The 19,428-nt window shown below is 47.6% G+C and overlaps 1 protein-coding gene across 1 annotated transcript; it reads left to right on the forward strand.

Annotated features, from left to right (window-relative positions):
- The first annotated feature begins 232 nt into the window (after positions 1–232).
- Positions 233–18,156, forward strand: KIF19 (kinesin family member 19). Its single transcript, XM_039383675.1, has 21 exons — positions 233–373; positions 2,597–2,677; positions 4,911–5,021; positions 5,930–6,017; positions 6,611–6,747; positions 6,897–7,022; positions 7,624–7,818; positions 8,609–8,761; positions 9,623–9,745; positions 10,596–10,749; positions 11,689–11,863; positions 12,232–12,421; positions 12,993–13,263; positions 13,435–13,556; positions 14,348–14,490; positions 14,956–15,061; positions 15,551–16,009; positions 16,306–16,459; positions 17,106–17,213; positions 17,728–17,949; positions 18,140–18,156. The coding sequence occupies exons 1-20, from the start codon at positions 233–235 to the stop codon at positions 17,901–17,903; spliced, it is 3,213 nt and encodes a 1,070-aa protein (XP_039239609.1). The 3' UTR covers positions 17,904–17,949; positions 18,140–18,156.
- Positions 18,157–19,428: the final 1,272 nt, after the last annotated feature.

Consider the following 19,428-nt stretch of genomic DNA (forward strand, 5'->3'; position numbering starts at 1 on the left):
TGCCACTGTGTGTGAAGTGACAGTGCAGTGGAAGTTTGCTCAGTGAGTTGGGCCTTAATTTGAGTCACTTTGCTGATCCTGACCCCTTTCACTGTTTGCTGTGCAAGGTGCTGCTTCCTGCAGCCCATTCCTGCCCCGGGGCTCAGCCTGTGGCTGCCACCTCTCCCTGTTCCTGCAGTCACCTCCCACCTGGGGGAGCGCAGGTGTTGCCTCTCCTTCCATCCCTGGGGTGATGGCTGCTGCCTCTGAACTGTTCAGTCTCCTGCCTCTGCAGCCTGAAGGGCTCCAGCTCCATGTGCTCCTCCCTGGGCAAATCCCCAGGCCAGAACTGGGATCGTCCCACACCTCGGCCATGAAGGAGCAGCAGCTGATGGTGAGTCCACTTGCTTAGGGGAGGAAATGGGATGGGGAGGAGCAGCTGGGTTGTACCCAGCCCTGGCATCCTTCAGTATCCTTACATATCGTGTCCTCCAGCTGTCTTCGGGTGTTCCTGGGCTCTGTGGTCCAGGAACCACAGAGAAAAACGCAGACTTGTGCTAACTGGGCATGATTTAAAGCAAAAGTTGTGTATAAGTGTCCTGCAGAGGAAAAAAAATGTGCTGTAGGGCAGGTGAGGCTGGGTAACCTGGCAGGTGGTGATGGTAGTTAGTCCTCAGTGTGCCTGTCTTTTTGGGGTCTGACATATTCACAACAAACAGCCAAAAGCAGCTGGAATTACAGTCCTGCATCTCTCTTTGTTGATCCCAGTAAGAGGAATGCTTTGAAAATGTAATCCTCTCCCAAGTTTCAACCTTCAACCCTGTGCCTCCCAGTTAAACTGAAGCATTGCTCTCACAGTGTGCTGGAACATGACTGGGGCAAACGCAGAAACCCCTGCTCAAACTGGAATCGCTTAAAATAAAGTCAATAATATGTGGAATACCTTGCATTCCTCTCTAATGCGAGGAAAAGCCTTAGTACTTGGTGTGACCCAGCTCCACATGCTGCTTATTTGGGTTTGTTTTCTTACCCTCACTGGCTGGGGCTCACAAGTACTGTGATTAACTGGACCATTCTGAAGGTTAAGTCTGTTCAAGAGAGACTTGCACGATCCCCTCTGCCTCCTGCAGAATTTGGGATTATGGTGTACCAGATAATATTTTTAAAATGCTTTTAAGAGATTAGTTCAGCCCTTGGGAATGAGATGCTCATAACAGTGTCACTCAGCTGTGTTTAGGGAGATGATGAAGCTGCAACAATTAACTTATTCTTGTGAATATTAAAAGCTATTCAAAGCTGAGGAGCTTACCTTGTACTCTGAGATGTTCCCAGTGAAGAAATGTTCCTTTGTTGGAGCTACTCAAAATTGGCTACTACAGTACTTAAGACTGGGAGCTGTTTGTGAAACCCTCATTTGATTGACACATAGCTTGTTATTGTGGAAATAAATCTGATTCCTATAGAAACTAGCTGCTTGTAACTGGTGGGGCTGTAGAACGAGTCTGTTTTGATAACACCCACCCTCCTGATGCGGTGTTGTTCCTGTGCGGTGTTTTAGAAGCATCAGCTCTCCTGGCAGGAGCTGCAAAGGGGATGTTGCTGTGTTTTATGGAAGGGGAAAAAAAGCCATGGAAAAGTGAAAATAAAATTTTTCAAATCTTTGTTATTAACTGAGACCTCAAGGACAGCTGTTAGGTGGGATTTCAAATAGACCCTCCACCAGGCACACAGGTTTGGGATTGTGCCACAGCTGCAAAGTGAGTCAGGGCCAGAGCAGGACCTCAGCTTCAGGGGGCCCAATTAACCCCACAGCTGATCTGTGACACCACATTTTCTCTATGACTTCACATGTAGATTAAACAGGCTGAAATACATGTGCTCTTGTCTATTATTAATGCTGACAAATAGGTTGTGCCATTGTGTTTTAAATCTTTGAGTCAAATTATCGTCTGCGTTTCAAGCAAAGCAGTGTGTTTCTGGCTGATTGAGTTGTGGCACGAGGCACTGGCAGTTAATTGCTACTTTATAATCAGTCCTGCAATGAATTCCAGCTCCTGAGGAACCCTGTGGGAACTGCACAGATCAGGGCCAACTTGCTCTGATCTGGTTGAACAGGCTCATAAGGATTGCTACCTGGGATTAAACAAAATGGGTACTTAGTGAAATGCAATTCCCTTTCTTTGTCATGGATAACTTTAATCAGTGTTTTGGAAGCACCAGGGGAATCTGTAACCGTGCTCAGCCCTAGGACTGTTGGTACCACGGTCCCAGACCTCCGAAGGTTCCTGCTGGCAGCTGCAGTGACACGGCTGAGTTCACTCTGCCACCTTCTCTGTCAATCAGTCGGAGTCTTGCTGTGTTAGAGGCAGAAACGGGGGAAGAGGGAGGAAGAATTTGTCAAGATAAAAGTGCAAATCACGAGAGAATGAACTCATTTAAACTTTATAAACTTCCTTAAACTTCTAGGCCTTAAGCTTTAAGGTTTTGAGTTTGATCAGCAGAAGAGACGCAGCGAGAAGCTGTAGCCCTTGCTGGTGCCTGCTCAGAGCTGAGCCCTGCTGCAGGTATGTCTGGGTGGCCTCAGCACAGCCAAGCCACGTGTGTGCTGTGTGTGCAGGTGGCCCTTCGCATCCGACCCCTCAGTGAGGCCGAAGTGGAGGAGGGAGCTGCGCTCGCTGCCCGCAGAGTGGGCGAGCAGGTGAGCTGGGGACCCCCACCATGGGCACTGGGGACTCTGCCAGGTACCCCACGGGCCACCCCAGTCCTCTGGCTCTTCTGGTTCATGTGCAAGCACCTGCTTTCAAATCCTGCAAACCCCCTGCCCTTGCTGGGACACAGCAGGGACGCAGCTTCTCATGCAATGGCACCTCTTTTTTCCAGTTCTGCATTTGCCACCTCTTGCTCCCTTTTTTCAGAGGCAGGAATTGCAAGAGGCCCCCACTTACCTCTTCTACATTGCTATATCTGTTTACATACTTTTATTGTGTCCTTGTTATTTACCTTCATTTTCAATGTAAATCCCATTATTTTCTTTTGTGCTTCAGTTGATCTATCTCTGAACCCTTCCTGAACACACACTAATTCTGTCATATATCTGGTCTCCACTCAATAGTCAAATGATAGAAGCCCTCTGAAGCAAAGAGAACATGAATCTCTCTTTCCCCTTTATGGATTATCTTACAAATGCAATTTTGTTTAGCACCTTACCCGTGAAATACCTTTTTTTTTTCTTTTCTATTTTTAAAGCAGCCATTAATCCCACAAGGATATTAGTTTTATTTTTATACAGCTTATTCAGACTTGCATCATCTCCCCCAAGATCTATTTTCTCTAATGGAAATCTGGGAAGGAAATGTGCATTGCATTAGACTGAGTAACTTCTGTCTATGAGAATGCTTTTCTCTTAATAATGCAAATAACTGTAATTATGAAAGCAAATTAATTGACTGGGCAATTGAAGTACTTAGATTTTCTGGTGTATTTTGATTTGCATTTATGTTCCCTTCTATTTTTACTCTCAGCTGAACTCATTTAGAACTGCTTCTGTCTGCTTATTAACTCTAACTCAAAACTGATTCTGCTAGTGGCTTGTTATGTTTTAATGCTTCCATGCAATAGCAGAAGATTTGTGCTTTTAGAATACTGCTGGTTAGACCAGGCAGTAGCCCCAGGTTGGAAAAGGGCTCTTTGGATGCATGGATACACTGTGAGCAAAATTTTGGATGTTACAAGAGCTCAGTAAAAGAGGCCTGAAAGTGTTAGTAAATGCTCCTAAACTTCTAAAGGAAACATGATGACCTCATTCTCCAAGCTCTGCTCTTGCCTGTCACAGTTGCATGTGCACATGATTAAGTGTCAGTCCCTCTTTGGCAGGCAAATCCTGCTGCTGAGGACAAACCAGGAGTTCCCTTTGGAATTTATTCTTGTGTTGCTTCAGGTTTTAAAGCCTGGGCTGGACCAGTGAAAACTAAAGAATTGTAGAAAAGCAACAACAAAAAAGTAATTCTGCTAATTGAAAACTTGCAAATCAAGGAGGTACTTGTTAGAGATCTGGAATTTAGCGGGAAATGCAAAAGAAAAAGAAAACCCCAAGTTTTGACATTTCCTGAACTCCATGGGCACCTGTCCTGGATACTTGTCTCTCTCCTGGTGCACCAATGCAGTTATTCTGTCAGTCAAATAGTGGTTGATCTATGCTCTAATGATCTGTTTACCTGGGAGAGAGTGAAAGCTGCTCTGGAGCAGGAGACACAGGGCTCTCTGTCCTTCCCTTGAGCCTTGAGCATCTCCTTATGAGCCATCTCAGTGGAGCAGAAACCCATTCTCCACAGTAATAATACACTCTGATAATCATGTACTAAAATAGATCCTAAAGGACTGAAAGGAAACAGAACCAGTTCTGTAACCTGCTGCAACTCCTCTCCTACCTTTGTTTTTTCCTTCATAAAAGCCAGAAATGGAATGAAGTTTCTGTCCCTGAGCAATGCAGATATTTCGATCAGTCCTGCTGCACAAAAGGCTTTGGCAGATGACTTTGGGCAATGTTTCTCCTGAAGAACTTGACTATTTTCTTTCATAATTCTTGTCTGAATCGTAGCTGAAAATTGAGGTAAGAGGTCCTGTGTCCCCCTGCCTGCATGGGGGCCTGTTGGGTGTCATGTCCCTGCAGCCACTGCTCTTGCCCAATGCCAGCGACCGTTCCACTGCTCAACAGACCTTCAAAGCATTTTGCAGTTCTCCAAATTACAGGAGTTGCAACATCACTTGCAAAACCAAGTCTGTTGGCCTCAGCATTGTGTGTATAAGTGTTTTCCAGGCAAAGCTGCAGTGCAGCATTCCCCTGGCCAAGGGATAGTGCTGTAAGGAATCCCCACAGGCTGTTAACCAAACCCAGACCTAATGTTTCATCTTCTGACTTTGTCCTGTACCAGAGGGTGGTCCTGATGGACCCAAGTGAAGATCCAGATGACATCCTGCGAGCCAACAGATCCCGAGAAAAAACCTTTGTATTTGACATGGTTTTTGATCACACAGCAACCCAGGTAACAGCCTTCCCTTTTTTTAATCCAAAGGCTTAACACTACAATTGTTTTCCCTGCTTAGAAGAATGTTTTTGGCAGGTGAGTAGAACTGCACAGCCCAGAGGCCACATGTCACCCAGATAAAGGTGACAGTGCTGAAGGTGAGAGGGCTGTGAGGGTTTTCCTTTTGCCAGACAAGTGGGGGGAGACATGTGCAGTGTTCAGTCTGCCTCTGCCTCCTGCTTTGGCCTCCCCAGGGGCAACAGACCTGAGCAGGGATGAAGAGCTTTGTCTCCCAAGGTCTCTGGGGAATGAGATCATTGTCATGTTTTTGGCTCTGTTGCTCACACAGCTCTTCCCTGTGCCTCTGTGGTTTTACAGGCTCACGGAGGGAGCTCTGGTGCCCTCACTGAGCCATGTTTTGCAGACAGGTATGAGCTACACTGTGAGGATTTAATCAGCACCTGCATTTTGTGATCACCATAGCCTTGCTTCTCACAGCAGTTTGGTCATCTGTGTTCTCTTTCACATCCAGCTTCAGAGTGGCAGCCTTGTATGCTACCTAAGACATTTTTGGAGGCCCACTGGCACTTCTCCATAAAGGATAAGGTCATGGAGAGAATTTATTCCCTTCTTCAGCAGACACAAAGAAAAAGACACAGTATTTCATGTTCAGAAAATAATCATATTTAAGGTTATTTCTTTCAGTAGGCTCCTGCACCTTACGTGCCTTTAGAAAATTCAATAAACCTCTGTGCTTTTCTGCTCATTTTGATGATGTATCAGAATTCAAACAGCTTGAGAATCCTTCCAAAGCCCAGGAAATTTCTAAAATAAAGTGAGAAAATAATGGGGAATGCAATTAGTTATAGGATATTTGGACAGCTGTTATGCCTGACCGAAAATCTGTTCTTTTTTGACTGAATTAGGAGGAAGTATATGTGTCCACGACCAAAAGCCTGATAGAAGGAGTTATTTCTGGATACAATGCAACCATTTTTGCATACGGTCCGACAGGTAAAGTAGTTCCTGTACTGTACTGCTCCAGATGAATAAAATATCACAGTGAAAGCCAGAAATATTGAGCCAATTAAGTGCTTGCTATGAGGACAAGAGTGAAGCATTAAAATACCATTCTCATTGGGAACAGTGAACCTCACTGAAATGCCAAAGTAACAGTGAAGCTGCCTTATTTGAAAAGTCACTTAATTGAGGTAGAATTCAGTAGAGACAAATCTTCCCATTAAAAGGAGGAGGTAATAAGGGCATCTGTGCAATGCTGGAGGCTGATCTCAGGAGAACCCATGTAGCTGTAGAAAGCATTTATACAGAACAGAGTATATGAAAATATGTTTCTACTCTTGCTCTGAACACCTCGGTGAGCAGTTACCTTACCTGTCTGCCCATCTGCCTGGCCTCTGCCCACTCTTTTTGGATGGCATGCACCGTGTCTCTCCTCAGGCAGTGTCATTGCAGCATAAGAAACGGGAGTAACTGGAGGAAATTAGGGGGTAAAGCACAGAAATCCCTAGGAAACCAGGTATCACTTGTTGTGGAAACTTTCTCAAGTGGAAGTTTGGCTTTGCTGCTGCTCTCTTTATCTTCAACAGGAACAGGAAAAACCTACACGATGCTGGGCACGGACAGTGAACCAGGGATCTACATCCGTGCTCTTGGTGACCTCTTCAAGGGCCTTGGAGCCACTGCTGAGGAGGTGGATTACACAGTCTCCATGTCCTACCTGGAGGTGAGGTCTGTGCTGCCTTGGATCCAGCCTCTGTGGAGCAGCTGTAATGGGAAGTGGGGTATCTGAGTCTGTCCATTGAAATGCAGAATCAACTCAACCCTAAAGACCCAGTGCTAGTCTCAAACCAACCTGCCATTTCTTACCCTCAGATCTATAACGAAGTGATCCGTGACCTCCTGAACCCATCCTCGGGGTTCTTAGACCTGAGAGAGGATTCCAGAGGCAGCATCCAGATAGCAGGAATTACAGAAGTCTCCACTACAAATGCTCAGGAGGTACTATAGTCTGCAGTGAGCAGAAAGGGAGGGTGTTTGTGCTTTTGTGCAGAAGTGCTTTAAAATTTCTTGACACTTTCCTATTGCCTGTGCTTACTCAGGAGTAAGGACATTTTGTAGCAGGACATTGGTGGGACTGGATTAATGTGATGAATTATATGAAAAGGGCTGATCAGGGAGTCAAGCAAGGGGTAGGAAACAGGGTAAAATCCCCAGCTGTCCATCTGCTAGCTCTGCCTCCCCAGGGTGCACCCTGCATTCTGGGAAGGGCAGGAGTGCTTTGATTTGTGTACCTGTGTCAACAACCAGTTGGAGAGTGAGAAGAATTAACTAAACCCCCTTGAGCAACACTGATGTGCACTTAAACATGTGCCTTGGACATGAGATAAGCAGGCCTCACAGAAAACAGCCCCAAACACAACACACCCGCACTCCCCATGAGCCACAGGGAGAGATCTGGGGAAAATCAACAGCAAACCCCTGCCTGCACGAGCAGAACAGAGTTTGCCAGTGCCCTGGGTGAGGGGTTCAGTCTGAGGGAACGCTGTGCTGTGGCTCAGGCAGAGCTGTGCATGTCCACGGGCTCTTCTGCTTCCTTCAGATCATGCAGCTGCTGATGAAAGGCAACAAGCAGCGCACGCAGGAGCCCACGGCGGCCAACGGGGCGTCCTCCCGCTCGCACGCGGCGCTGCAGGTGACGGTGACACGGAGGAGCCCACGGAAGGAGACTGGCGAGGAAGTGCGGGTTGGGAAGCTCTTCATGGTCGACTTGGCAGGGTCAGAGAGAGCAGCTCAGGTACAGCCAGAGCTTGGCAGCTTTTGGTGAGACTTGGCTCGATTCCCTGGTCTGCTGTGCGGGCTCTGCCTGCCCTCAGCCCTGGGGTGAGGAGCAGCACTGTGCGCTTCTCTGCTGCTTCAGAGGAGTAGTTTGTACCTGAGACAGCCTGAAAATCATGACTCAGTGTGGAGATATTGGTGGTACCTTTTATTAGGCCAGCTGCAGTAATTGGAAAAACGTAAATCTGCTTTTGGGTTCAAGCCTTCCCTCAGGTCTGAAAAAAACAGCAGCGAATTTCATATCTGAAGAGAAGCTGTGGTTTGTTAGGCAGGGATTGGCTGGGCTGTTGGAGAGAAAGCTGGTGCTGGTGGAATAGAGGGATGCTGGTGGGTGGAAAATAAGTCAGCTGGCTCCTATGGGAAGGAGGAAATGCTTGAACTTGGGGAGGTGATTTGAGGAAGACAGATTTTACATACCAAGTATCTTTACTGAGACCAGGAATTCTGGAGTGATGTAGTTATGCATCTTAATTTCTGAAATAATCTTTAGAAGATAATTAATAGCTATCTTTTAAGAACTAAGAGGTCAAACCTGGGCCATTCTCCAAGAAACTTATTCCTATCAGCACCTCTGTGCCTCAGAGTGGGGTTTAACCCAGCACTTTCAGGTTGATTTTTGCAGGAGGCATTGCTTTGATATCCAAGCCTTGACCCTGGTGATGCCGCACATCTTCCTGAGGTGCAGCCCCACTGTTCTCAAGCATGGGGCTTGTCTGTCTGTCCCCCTTCCCACTTTCTCCCCCCAACAGACTCAGAACCGGGGCAAGAGGATGAAGGAAGGAGCCCACATCAACCGCTCCCTGCTGGCTTTAGGCAACTGCATCAACGCTTTGAGCGAGAAGGGCGGGAGCCGGGCCCAGTTTGTCAACTTTCGAGACAGCAAACTCACCCGCCTGCTGAAGGTGGGGCACAGCCCCCTGCACCCAGCACGGGGCTTGGCATCACTGCTCAGATCAGGGCTTGAGGGCTGATCCTTGACTATCTCTGTGCGTTGCCATTATCCAGCTTGGAATGCTCCTCTAGGATCTTGTGTGAGCTTTGCAATGACTTGGACAGAGCTGTGCCTGTTACATGTGATCTCTGTGATTAAGGAAGGACCTTCTGTAGGGTTAAAGCAATCCTAAAGATTTGGGTTGTACATCTCAAAGCTTACAAGTGACCAGGGATTTCTTAAATTAACTTACTGCCTTTGAATGTTTTATCCCTTCTATAAGATTTGGCTGAAATTGGCCAATAAATTTGTTGGGGCACGAGGAAGGAAGACTGAGAGTGACTGTGTGCTGTCACAAGTTGTCTCTCCCTTAGGAAATCAGAAAGGCTGCAGACACACTCTTTGCCACGCTGGTTATTTTATGGATCCTTTACAACCTCATTTATGAACCTCCCCTCAAGCCCTGGTGCTGAGCTATCGCTGCTGCTGCATGACAGATGTGTTTTCTAGAGGATAGTGGGGAGGAGGAGAGATGGAGAGAAACTCAAGGCTCCTGTTGTGAGTGGAATTCAGAAGCTGCCAGTGCATTTGTGGAAATTGCAATTCTCTTGCAAAAATTCTTCTTTTGTAGCAAGTTAATTACTTATTGATTTTGCTGTTGGTAGTGAGAGGGCCTAATGAATGGTCTTTTACCAGCACTTCCTTCACTCTTAATTGGGATTCTCCATTAGAATCTCAATGAACTGCAGGGGTACCCAGACACAGTGGTTACCCCTGAGCAGCAAAACCCTGTCACATCCCTGCTAACCACACCAACATTGCATCCCTCCAGGATTCCTTAGGGGGCAACAGCAGGACCGTTATGATTGCACACATCAGCCCAGCCAGTTCCTCCTTTGAAGAATCCCGAATGACCCTGATCTATGCCTACCGAGCAAAAAACATCAAGACACAGGTACCAGAGCAAACCAGTCCCAAGGAGTTTGGGCTTAGAGATTCAGTGAGGGTGGTGAGGCCCTGGCACGGGTTGCCCAGGGAAGGCATGCTTGCCCCATCCCTGGAATTGTTCAAGGCCAGGTTGAACAGGGCTTGGAGCAACCTGGTCTAATGGAAGGTGTCCCTGCCTTAGAGACGATCTTTAAGGTCCCTTCCAACCCAAACCATTCCATGACTCTATGACTAAAAGCTTTCAAGTGGAAATAGAAGATGTGGTGGGTGAGGGGAGAACACACTTCAGGAGGGGGCAGTGCAGATTGGTGTAGGGGCTCAGTGTGAGTGAGAGAGGAAATACAGATGAAGGGAACAGTGGAAAGCAAATTGTTTGGGTTGTGAATGAGAAGAGGAATCTGAAGGTGAAAAGAAGGGGGCAGAAAAATGGAAAGGCAGAGGACGATGTGGCTGGTATGGATCTGGGTGCGCAACACGAGGAATGATGGATGGAAGATGATGACAGTGTATTGGGAATGTCCCAGTGGGGATGCTGGGCTTGGAAGAGGAACTAAAGGCCTATAGCAATGAAGAATAAAATGGAGAGGTTCATGGGGTGAAGGAAGATGAACAGTGATCTACAACAAGGTTTTCCTTCCTTCTGGATCTATGTGTTTTTCCTGTGGACACAGGCTCCGTGGCTTTTCTCTGTCACATTTTGGGAATTTCCAAGGATTAGGGAAAACCACTAACTCACTCTCCCCACTCACGAGGGAAAATCCTTTCCTGTCACAAGTGCCCTACAGCTGAAAGCCTGGGTTTGTTTGCAGCCCTTGTACCAGTCGTGGGACCAACACTCACCTATTCTGGCTCCCCAGGTGAAGTGTAACCTGCAGAACGTCTCCTACCACATGGACCAGTACACCGGCATCATCGTGGAGCTCCACAGGGAGATCAAGTGTCTGAAGGCAAGGGTTGAGGACCAGGAGAAGGAGACAAGTGCAGCTGGCCCCGACCTCGGGGTTCTGCAAGGTAGAGCCAGGAGCTGGAACAGTTCTGGGCTGTCTGGAAGGATGAGAGCGGGAGAGGAGCTGTGTGGGTGGGTTGTGGCAGTGCCTGGTGGGTCTCCATGCAGACACGGCTGGGGGAAGCTCAGCAATGCTTGTAGAGAAGCGAAGTGGAAAACACAGTCTGATGGGCAGTGGAGGCAGGTGGAGGAGCTGAGGTTGTTTTTCTGCAGGAGCCTCTCTCTGATGTACCGTGTGACTCTGGATATCACCCTTCTCAGCATCTCCATCAACGTTAAAATGTGTTACATTTCACAAACCCGCCCTTGAAAAGAGATTTGACATCAAATGGTGGCATTTGCTGGGGGAAGTCCTGTCTGTCACAGAGAGGTGACCGAGTTGTTGTAGCCTGCATCATCATGGGCTCTGAGGCTGTGTCAGGACACCGAGCTCTGCTCTATGGTTCGTTGCATGTAATAAAAGAAAGAAAAAAACAGAGAGACAGGCAGGGCGAAGATTTTAAAACACTGATTGTTCTGCCCCAGGGATTGTTCCTTTTGTCAGTGAACCTGGCAAGAAATGAAATAAAAATAGTCAAGTTCGCTGACAGACTAGACATGAGATATAATAGGCCTCTGCTACCAGTACCCAAGGTCATTTCTAGATAACAAGCACAGAAAACCTTTTTGGTTTTGGTGGGTGTAAAGACAGAAGAGATGTCCCTGCAATGCAGTATCCTCTTAATATTCACAAAAGCATGGCAATGAGCCCTATTTATTGCTAATAATATAAAGCTATACCAGATTTCTTCGGCACGTGATGAACTTGACAAGACTGCAGAATGAGGCAGAGTCCTGTAAATGAATGTCTCATTACATGTGGCTTGGTCCCAGAGTAGTTTTTGGGGGGATTTCACAGAATTTCACCTGGCCTAATGTCAGCTCAGAAATGTCTTTTCCTGCAGCAGAGGGGCAGCAGGGCTCTGAGGCACCCAGCAGCCAAGCAATGAGCACCTTGCGGGCGCAGCTGATCGGGGCTTTCAGGGAGCAGATGGAGATGCGTCACAGCCTGATGGAGCTGGAAAACACCAACATTGAGCTGCACGTGGATACCTGCAGGCACCTCCTAACAATTGCTGAGTGAGTGCCTCCTTAGCTTCCAGCACAATGTATACAGGGACCTCCAAACTCGCCATGGGAAGTGAGTAGGTGTAGCTCCATAAGGCAACCAGCACATATCGCATCGAGTTTAGGCTCAAGACTAAAAGTGGGGAAAAGCACTGTCCTTCCCATGGAAAGAACACATAGGAGGCCTGTCTTACAAATTTCCAAAGGGGAGGAAGCTAACTGTGCTCTTCTGAGTGGTTTGTCCAGCTCCAAAGCAGCCTGGACTAATTATTTCTGCTGCTGCCATGGAAGAACAAGCTGGACAGACACAATGAAGGGCTATGCACCACTAGAGCTATGTCGCTATGTCCCAGAAGTTCCTTTCTTTTTCTGGCTGGCAGCTGGGAACAAGAGAAGGCTGAGGTTGCATGTAAGGATGACGTGCCAGCAAAGGAGGAGAAAGGAGAAATAGTGGAGGAGGAAGACAGGGAAGTGGATGTCATGAATTCACCTGAACTGCATGAAGTTACAGCAGCAAGAGAAGAGATCAACCTGCTGCTGGCAGAACAACGCAAGACAGCGGCCCTGAAGGTGAGGAGGTGAAGGTGCCCTTAGGATTTCTAGCCTGCCCCCTGCCTGGTGGGTGCTTGAGGGCAGGATGGCAGCAGCATAACTAAGAGGTTCATGTGGATGTGGGCTCGCACCACAGAAGCAGTGGGGCAGCTGGACTCCTAAATAATTTGGGGTGCTGAAGGAAGCAGCATGGAAAGATTGATCTTTGCGTCATCCCTGTGTCCTTGTGGTTTTTAGGATGAGGGAAAAGCACCCACTGGGCTTGTATTACCTATAAGTGAGCTAATCCTTTCCATTTTGAGGGTTTGTCACTCATTGGTTGTTCAATGTGTTGGTAATTGCTTTTAGTCATAGTTTTTTTGGGTAGTTCCCATTAACATTTGAGTTCCTCTAGGCGAGGACTGTGCATCTGTATATATCTGCCATGACTGAAATATGGTGGCTGGTAGTAGAACAAGCAAAATACAAAATACTTCTTGTAGATATTACTTCAATCTCAGCATGAAGGGCACAGCAAAGATTTGCTCAAATGCCTTTGTTGCCCCAAGAAGCTGAGCTGCCTTGGCAAACCCCTATCTGTCTTTTGCAGACAGAGCTGGAGCAGCACTTAGCAAATGCCAAGGAAAAAGCTTCCCAGATGGAGGAGTTTTTCCCCAGACAAATCACTAGTGAGGATCAGCAGGAGGTGCTCAGGCTTCTCTGCAGAGCTCATGAGCTTCAGCTTGGCAACACAGAGCTGCAGGCAAATACACTGTACAGGGAGAATCTATTGTGCCAGAAGGATTTTGTGATCCAGCAACTGCAGCAGCACTTGTTACTCTGTGAAGAAATTATTCAGCAGCAACATATGCTGATAAAAGGTAAAACAGCACCTTTTCTCTTGCTTTGTCCTTATCTCCAAGCTTTGTTTTCTGATGGCAAACTGGAGAACAATCCGTCCAGAAAACATGGTCTTGGGTGTCATGACTTCACAGTTCTCAGTTGTTTCTCTAGGAGTTATTTTTAAGTCTTCCTCCATATCTCTGCTCCAGCCCAGAACATTCCTGTCCCAGAGACACTGGAGAGGTTACACCACCTGCACCTCTCTGAGCTGGAGGAGGGGGTGCTGAACCGCCTGCTGCTGCTACACTCAGCGATGTCCAGCATGCTCAGGGTAAGGCAGAGCAGCCTGTTGTGCTGGAGAATTCACGCTGTCCCATGATGTTGTCATGGCCATGGATTCACACAGAAAACCTGGCTGGGTCCTGGTGCCAGTCAGAAGCTGCACACTGTTTTATGAACATGTTGCCTCTGGAGTTCTACTCTCCTTCCCTCCTTCCCCCTACCTCAGAGAATTAAGGCTTTTAGCAGCACAGAAGCACCCAGGCAGTGCTGTGAATGACCCAGCTTCTGTTGTGTCAGACTTGAGAGAGAACTGGTTTGGTTGCAAAGAGAAAAGCAAAGGTTAGATGGCCAAACATGCAGCACTCCAAGGGACTGCTGAAGGAGACTCTTACCTAGAGACATCTACTTGCTCATGGCACAGTTTTGTTATTGAGGTCTTCAGATCTTTCCTGACAGAATGGAAAGATGCTGCTGGCCCCTTTTTCTTTGGAAAACAGTGTTTTGAGACAGTAAGGGGCTGCCAGGAAATTGCCAGCCTTCAGCAGGGAGTCCAAGCACCAGCGTCTCCTGTTTATTATGATTGTCTAGAATGAACAGGGCAAGGAGTTGGGTTTCACCTTGAATAATAAACTTAATGTTAGTCATGTTGTTATATGAGAAATTAAACTACTCTGAGTGCCCCTCTACAGGAGGGGAGCAAATAGCAGGTGGCTGGAACTATGCAGAAGCACATGGGGTATCAAGGGTGTCTTTGTGATGCAGGCTGAGAGCCTGGGCTGCAGAAGGGGCTTTACAGTGAGAAAAATCTGCTGAGGGTCTCATTCTTCCCTCTTCCTGCAGCCCCACAAAAGCCCTTCTCTGGATGTAAGTCAGCATCTGGATCCTAATAAAGATGAGATCAGAAAGGGTCTGCCTGGGAACATGAAGGATATTCCCTGGGGGGTGAAGTTTGACATTCCCTCCATCACCCTTGACTCAGACAGGTAATGTGAGTCTTTCTCATTATTAGACTTATTCTCTAGGGCACAGAGACCTGGTAGCTCCCAGCTAAGTCCACAAAGCTGGGAGATACCAAACTGGAAGGACCTCTAGAAACTGGAATCTGCCAGAAGAGACTTTCCTGGTACATTGTTCTTGCAAAGCAGCTCCATGTTTTAGCAGGAGCCTTCTCTGCAGAGAGAGGCTATGGGACAAGTTTCAATTTGCTTCTGTTGGTGGGCAAGCATTTAAATCAAATAAAGTAGCAAAGTTTGTGAGGATCAGGGGACAAAATATCTCTCCTTCATGAATCCTGAAGTATTCCTTGCTGTGTTCTTTATTATCATGTTTGCCAGGTTTCTGGCTTTCTCCACAGCTTGAGAGCTCTCAGCTAAACATGCTGCATCTCTCCCTGTTGATAAGGGGCCTGTGCTTTCATCTCATAACCTGCTGGCATATTCTGTTCACAGTGGCAGCTGCAGATCAGCTAAAACAACACCCTGTAGGAAGGAGGGGTCTCTGGACACCCACATCAGCCCAACTTTCTCTGGTTTGCCAAAAAGCCCAGCTCAGCAGGTCAGTATGGCAGGAACTGAATTCAAGGCACATTTGATGTGGAAAGCACCTTGCTCTTGTGATGACAAAAACATGCACAGCAGCTAAATACGTGAGGAAGGTGGTAAAATTGCTCCTAGAGCACTGGCCTTGGGTTTAAAACCTGGGATTTAACTAAGAGGCCAAGGCTTAACTGCCTTCTCCAATTTAGGCACTCTGTGTGACTCACCCGTCTCCAGTGTGTCCAGTTCACTCAGCACCCTGGAAGAGGAGGGACAGTTAGGAGCTCATCAGTTCCTTGCTCACTGGCTGACTGACTCTGTAGCCATGGCTGTGTATGGGAGATACACAGTCAAAAAGCTTTGCTTTTGTTTCTCTGCACAGAAGTTATTGTAACAATATTTCATGTGAAATTTAATGTCTTCCAAGTGTTTCAAAGTGCTTCGAAGGGGGAAAATATAAAAGCATTGAATGAAAAGCAAATTACGCTGCAATTGCTTTGATTTTTAGCAGAAACCAACAGATGTTGCTGCAGGGAAGTCGACTCCCAGGCTGCACTCCCCCACCTCTCTAGGCTTCCATGGGAAAAAGTCACCTGCAGACATTGCTGCTGTTCTATGGAGTCCAGAGACCTTGGAGGAAATTGCCACCAGCACCAAAAGCATCTCCCTCATTGCAGCCAGTCGCCGCTCCAGAGCCCAGCACAGAGACCCTGGGAGCAAAGCTACCCCAGTCCACACCTCTGTGGAGGATGTGCTTGAGCTGAAGTATCCAAAGGCCAATTCTACCCCAGACTGTCAGACAAGAGACAGGGCATGTATTGGAGGGTTGCTGTTGGAGCCCACAGCTGGGAGCCAGCTGTGTTCCCCAGCCAGGGGAGAGCTGAGGAGCAGGAGAGACCAGGAGGTGTCTGCTGGGAGGACAGCCAGAAAGAAAAGATCTCGCTCTCCTGAACCGAACTTCCACAGGGTAGGAACATAAACTCCCTTTGTGTTTCTTTCTGAAGGGGATGGGTTGAGCAGGAGGCATAGACCCAGTGAAGCTAGGGTGGTTTTTAAATACAGGAAGAGAAATGTAGTACAAACTGCATGGGGAAATAAGTTAAAATATCTTTATTCTTTTTCTAAATATCTTTACCCTTGACCTCCTGCCTAAAGAGCAAGCTAAGCCGGTCAGGTGGGAAGGGAATCTTTTTGGTACAATGTGGCAACAGTCAGAGGTCAGAGACATCACCACTGAGGTTAACTCCACTTGGTGACTTTCAGATCTCAAATGCTAAGCCCTGGACTCCCTCAGGCCCCAACACAGACACAGGTTGCGAGAACCACCTGCGCCGAGCCAGCCTCTTCCATCAGTCAAAAGCTGCGAGAAGTGTATCCATTGCCACAAAGGTCAGGGCTCCTGCCAGCCACCAGTCAGGTAGGGGTCAGAGAGATTTGTCTGTGCCCGACATCAGCTCTGACAGATGGTGACATCCTGCACCAGCTCTGTTGAAGATGGATTGTCATGTGAGAAATAAGCCAAAGTAAATGCTAATGATCAGAACAATTAGCAAGCTGATCTGATTGTTTTTTATATGGTCTAAGTAGATTTTTGATGGGTAAGAAAGCACATCCTTTGTAGGCCACTGCCTCAGCTATGCCTGTAACCTATGGGGAAGAATTAATGTTCAGTTGTGTTTATGTGCAACAAGTGATTGATCTCAGTTTAGTCTGTGTTTCACATCCAAACCTCAGCAAGGATACCAAGACATGACAAGCTGGGCTGACCATCTGTCAGCTTCAGTTGTTTTGCCTTGTGCAGGTACACAAGGCCAGGATGAGTTTAGGAGAACTGGACACTCAAATCCTATTGAAATATTGCCAGAATCTTTCCCCATTCTGGCAAGGGGCGTAACTGATCCTCCTTAGTTTTTCTAACTTTTTTTACTAAAAAATGGTTAACTTTTGATTTACAATGCTATAATTTATTTGGGCTAGCTATTAGCAACTCATACATTGCAAAATGCTTTTAAACTCTGCTCCGCTCGCACTGTTTGTAACAAAGCTCTCCCTGCCTTCGACAGAGGGGACTCCACTCCAGGTGCTGCCAAAAGGCAATGCTCCTGCAAGTGCCACCCAGCACAGCAATGCTGATCATGTCAAAGGACAAGACCTCCAGAAACAAGTCAAGGGTGAGTGCATAAAATACCAGGTTGGCTGGCTCAGGAGGCACTGTGATACTCTTCAGCACTTGCTCTGTTGCAATCTGAACCAAAAGAGCTGTAAATGCAACACAAATGGTCCAGTTGGGAAAGCAGTCACATGAGCAGAGGTTTTGCGGCCAAGTTTTAAGCCTTTTTTCTTTGCAACAGATGACACGGGCAACGTTCCAGAAGGAACATCTCCCTCTTAGCCAAAAATAACCTCCTAGGAAGAGAAAATAACATTTTCAGAGGTGCTAATAATCCCAGTCTAATCCATATGTAAAGGACAAAATTTAATCTCAGCTAGCCACATGTCAACATAACTGCTTCCAAGGTGTCATCTTGGGATCTTCTTCAGGCAGCAATGTGCAGATCCCAGTGCCTTTGCCAAACTCGGCCCTCCACAGCCTGTGGCAATCTGTCTCTTCCCCATTTCAACTGGAAATGAGACTCAAATTGAAGTATGAGAAACTTGACTAAGTTCATCTTCCCTCGCTTGCAGGGCCTGCAGATGGTGCCAGCAGGTGGCAAAAGCCACAGCCAGTCGCCCGCCTGGGGAGCCAGCCCAAGACTAAATACAAGTCACCCAGGGAGCAGGAACTCTTTTTGGCCCCAAGGGATTGCAATTGCAAGACTGCTGGAAGTCAAGGAAGTGGATGCAGGAGAAATGTGCCTTAAAATGTATTTTGGCTTCTGTGTCGCGATGCTGAAAAGCAGAGTGAAGGTGAGCAGTGAGGAGAAGAACCTTATATGCTGTATATGCTGTAGAATACTTTTTCTCTATCCCTACTTCAAGTCTGTCCTCTGTACTGTGTGCTCTAGCTGTTAGCTTGAGTTTAAGACAAGTAGGGTGTTAAGAGAGCCCAAGAGAGGAAGATATCAGCATTGAGACCAAGCTGCCTTTTTTTTCCCAGGGCAAAGGTGTGGATGCCACTCCTGCATCCAGAAGGCTCCCTGACTATTAAAAACAAATGTAAATGCCTGAGGAATAGTTTCCCCATTCTTCCCTGCTGTCCCTGTGTGTTGCTGTGAAGCTGGGAGGTGTGATGCACGCCTGGAATGCTGTTTGAGTACGCAGATGTTGGGCTGTGAGATTGCTCTAAGCTCTCCTGTATCTGCAGAGCATTTCAGACCTGGCTGCAGCCAGAGAGGCAGTGTGGTGATAAGTGAAGACCCTGATAACAGCTACTAGCCTGGAGGTAAACTGTGGGAATGTGGTTTTCTTTTTGGAACAAAAGTCTCCAGGCAGCAGCCTATTCCATAAGGGACTTATTAAATATAATGCAAATAAAATGGTTCTGGTCATTGCACTGAATGGTGACTCTGTGCTCCATACAGGCGTGTCTTCTCTCCTATAAGTATTGAAGGTGACAATCTCAGGTAGGTTTGTGCTTTTTCTCAAATGGAGGAAGAGCCTTTTTTTACAGCTGTAGCACTTGAAAAGAACTTCCTACATGCTCTTTCTGACTGGGTGACATTGCGCACACTCCCTATTCCTCCATGAGCCTTGCTTTGCTGTGGGGAAGATGAGGGATAGTTCACTCCAGGGATGAGGAAGCTTAATTACTTGCATTTATTAATGTCTTAAACCCCTGAGGTGGGGATGCAATGCAGGTGTGTGAGCAGGTCCAGCAAGCAGCCCATTTTCCTTATGAAACAGAAAGCAGAAGTGTGATGGTGAACTAGGTCAGGAACACTTGTTCCCAGGGGCTGATTCTTCTGGATAAACAAAGATATAAAGAAAAAAAGAGCACACAGATAAAATAAGCAGAGTGTGTATAAGATAAACCTGTGCCAGCACTTCCTGAGCCAAGCCCGGAACTACGCCTCCCCCCACGACCCGCAAGCACTCGAAGGACCAGAAGGCTGAACAAACCCAGCTCCCAGAGAGACGATCCACGACCCTTCGCCCTCTTTGTCGGACCCTCTCCTTGCGCTGAGAAAGCACAAGAAAACACTTTGATTTTTTTTTTTTTTTTTTTTTTTCCCGTGCGGCGGCGCTCGCAGAGGGTCCGGCAGCGCCTCCCCAGCGCGGGGGGGCCCCGAGGGGCGTCCCCGGGTGTCCCGCTCCCTCCGTGTCCCGCTCCCTCCGCGTCCCGCACCGCGGGGCCGGGAGCGGGGCCGGGGCCGCCCCCTGCGGGCGGAGCGGCGCCTGCGCGGCCCCGCGGGGAGCCCCCGCGCCGGCGTCTCGCGAGAGGCGGCG

This window comes from Pipra filicauda, unplaced genomic scaffold, assembly GCF_003945595.2.
Source record: "Pipra filicauda isolate LSUMZ 115617 unplaced genomic scaffold, ASM394559v2 scaffold31_size4109673_pilon, whole genome shotgun sequence".
In the NCBI taxonomy this organism is placed as follows: Eukaryota; Metazoa; Chordata; class Aves; order Passeriformes; family Pipridae; genus Pipra; species Pipra filicauda.

What these genes read in the sequence shown, in the direction of transcription:
- KIF19 (XM_039383675.1), top strand. Translation starts at nt 233, where the DNA reads ATGGCTGCTGCCTCTGAACTGTTCAGTCTCCTGCCTCTGCAGCCTGAA. An exon ending in CCACTACAAATGCTCAGGAG is followed by an intron (nt 7,023 to 7,623) that starts GTACTATAGTCT and finishes TGCTTCCTTCAG; the next exon opens with ATCATGCAGCTGCTGATGAA. An exon ending in GCAACATATGCTGATAAAAG is followed by an intron (nt 13,264 to 13,434) that starts GTAAAACAGCAC and finishes TCTCTGCTCCAG; the next exon opens with CCCAGAACATTCCTGTCCCA.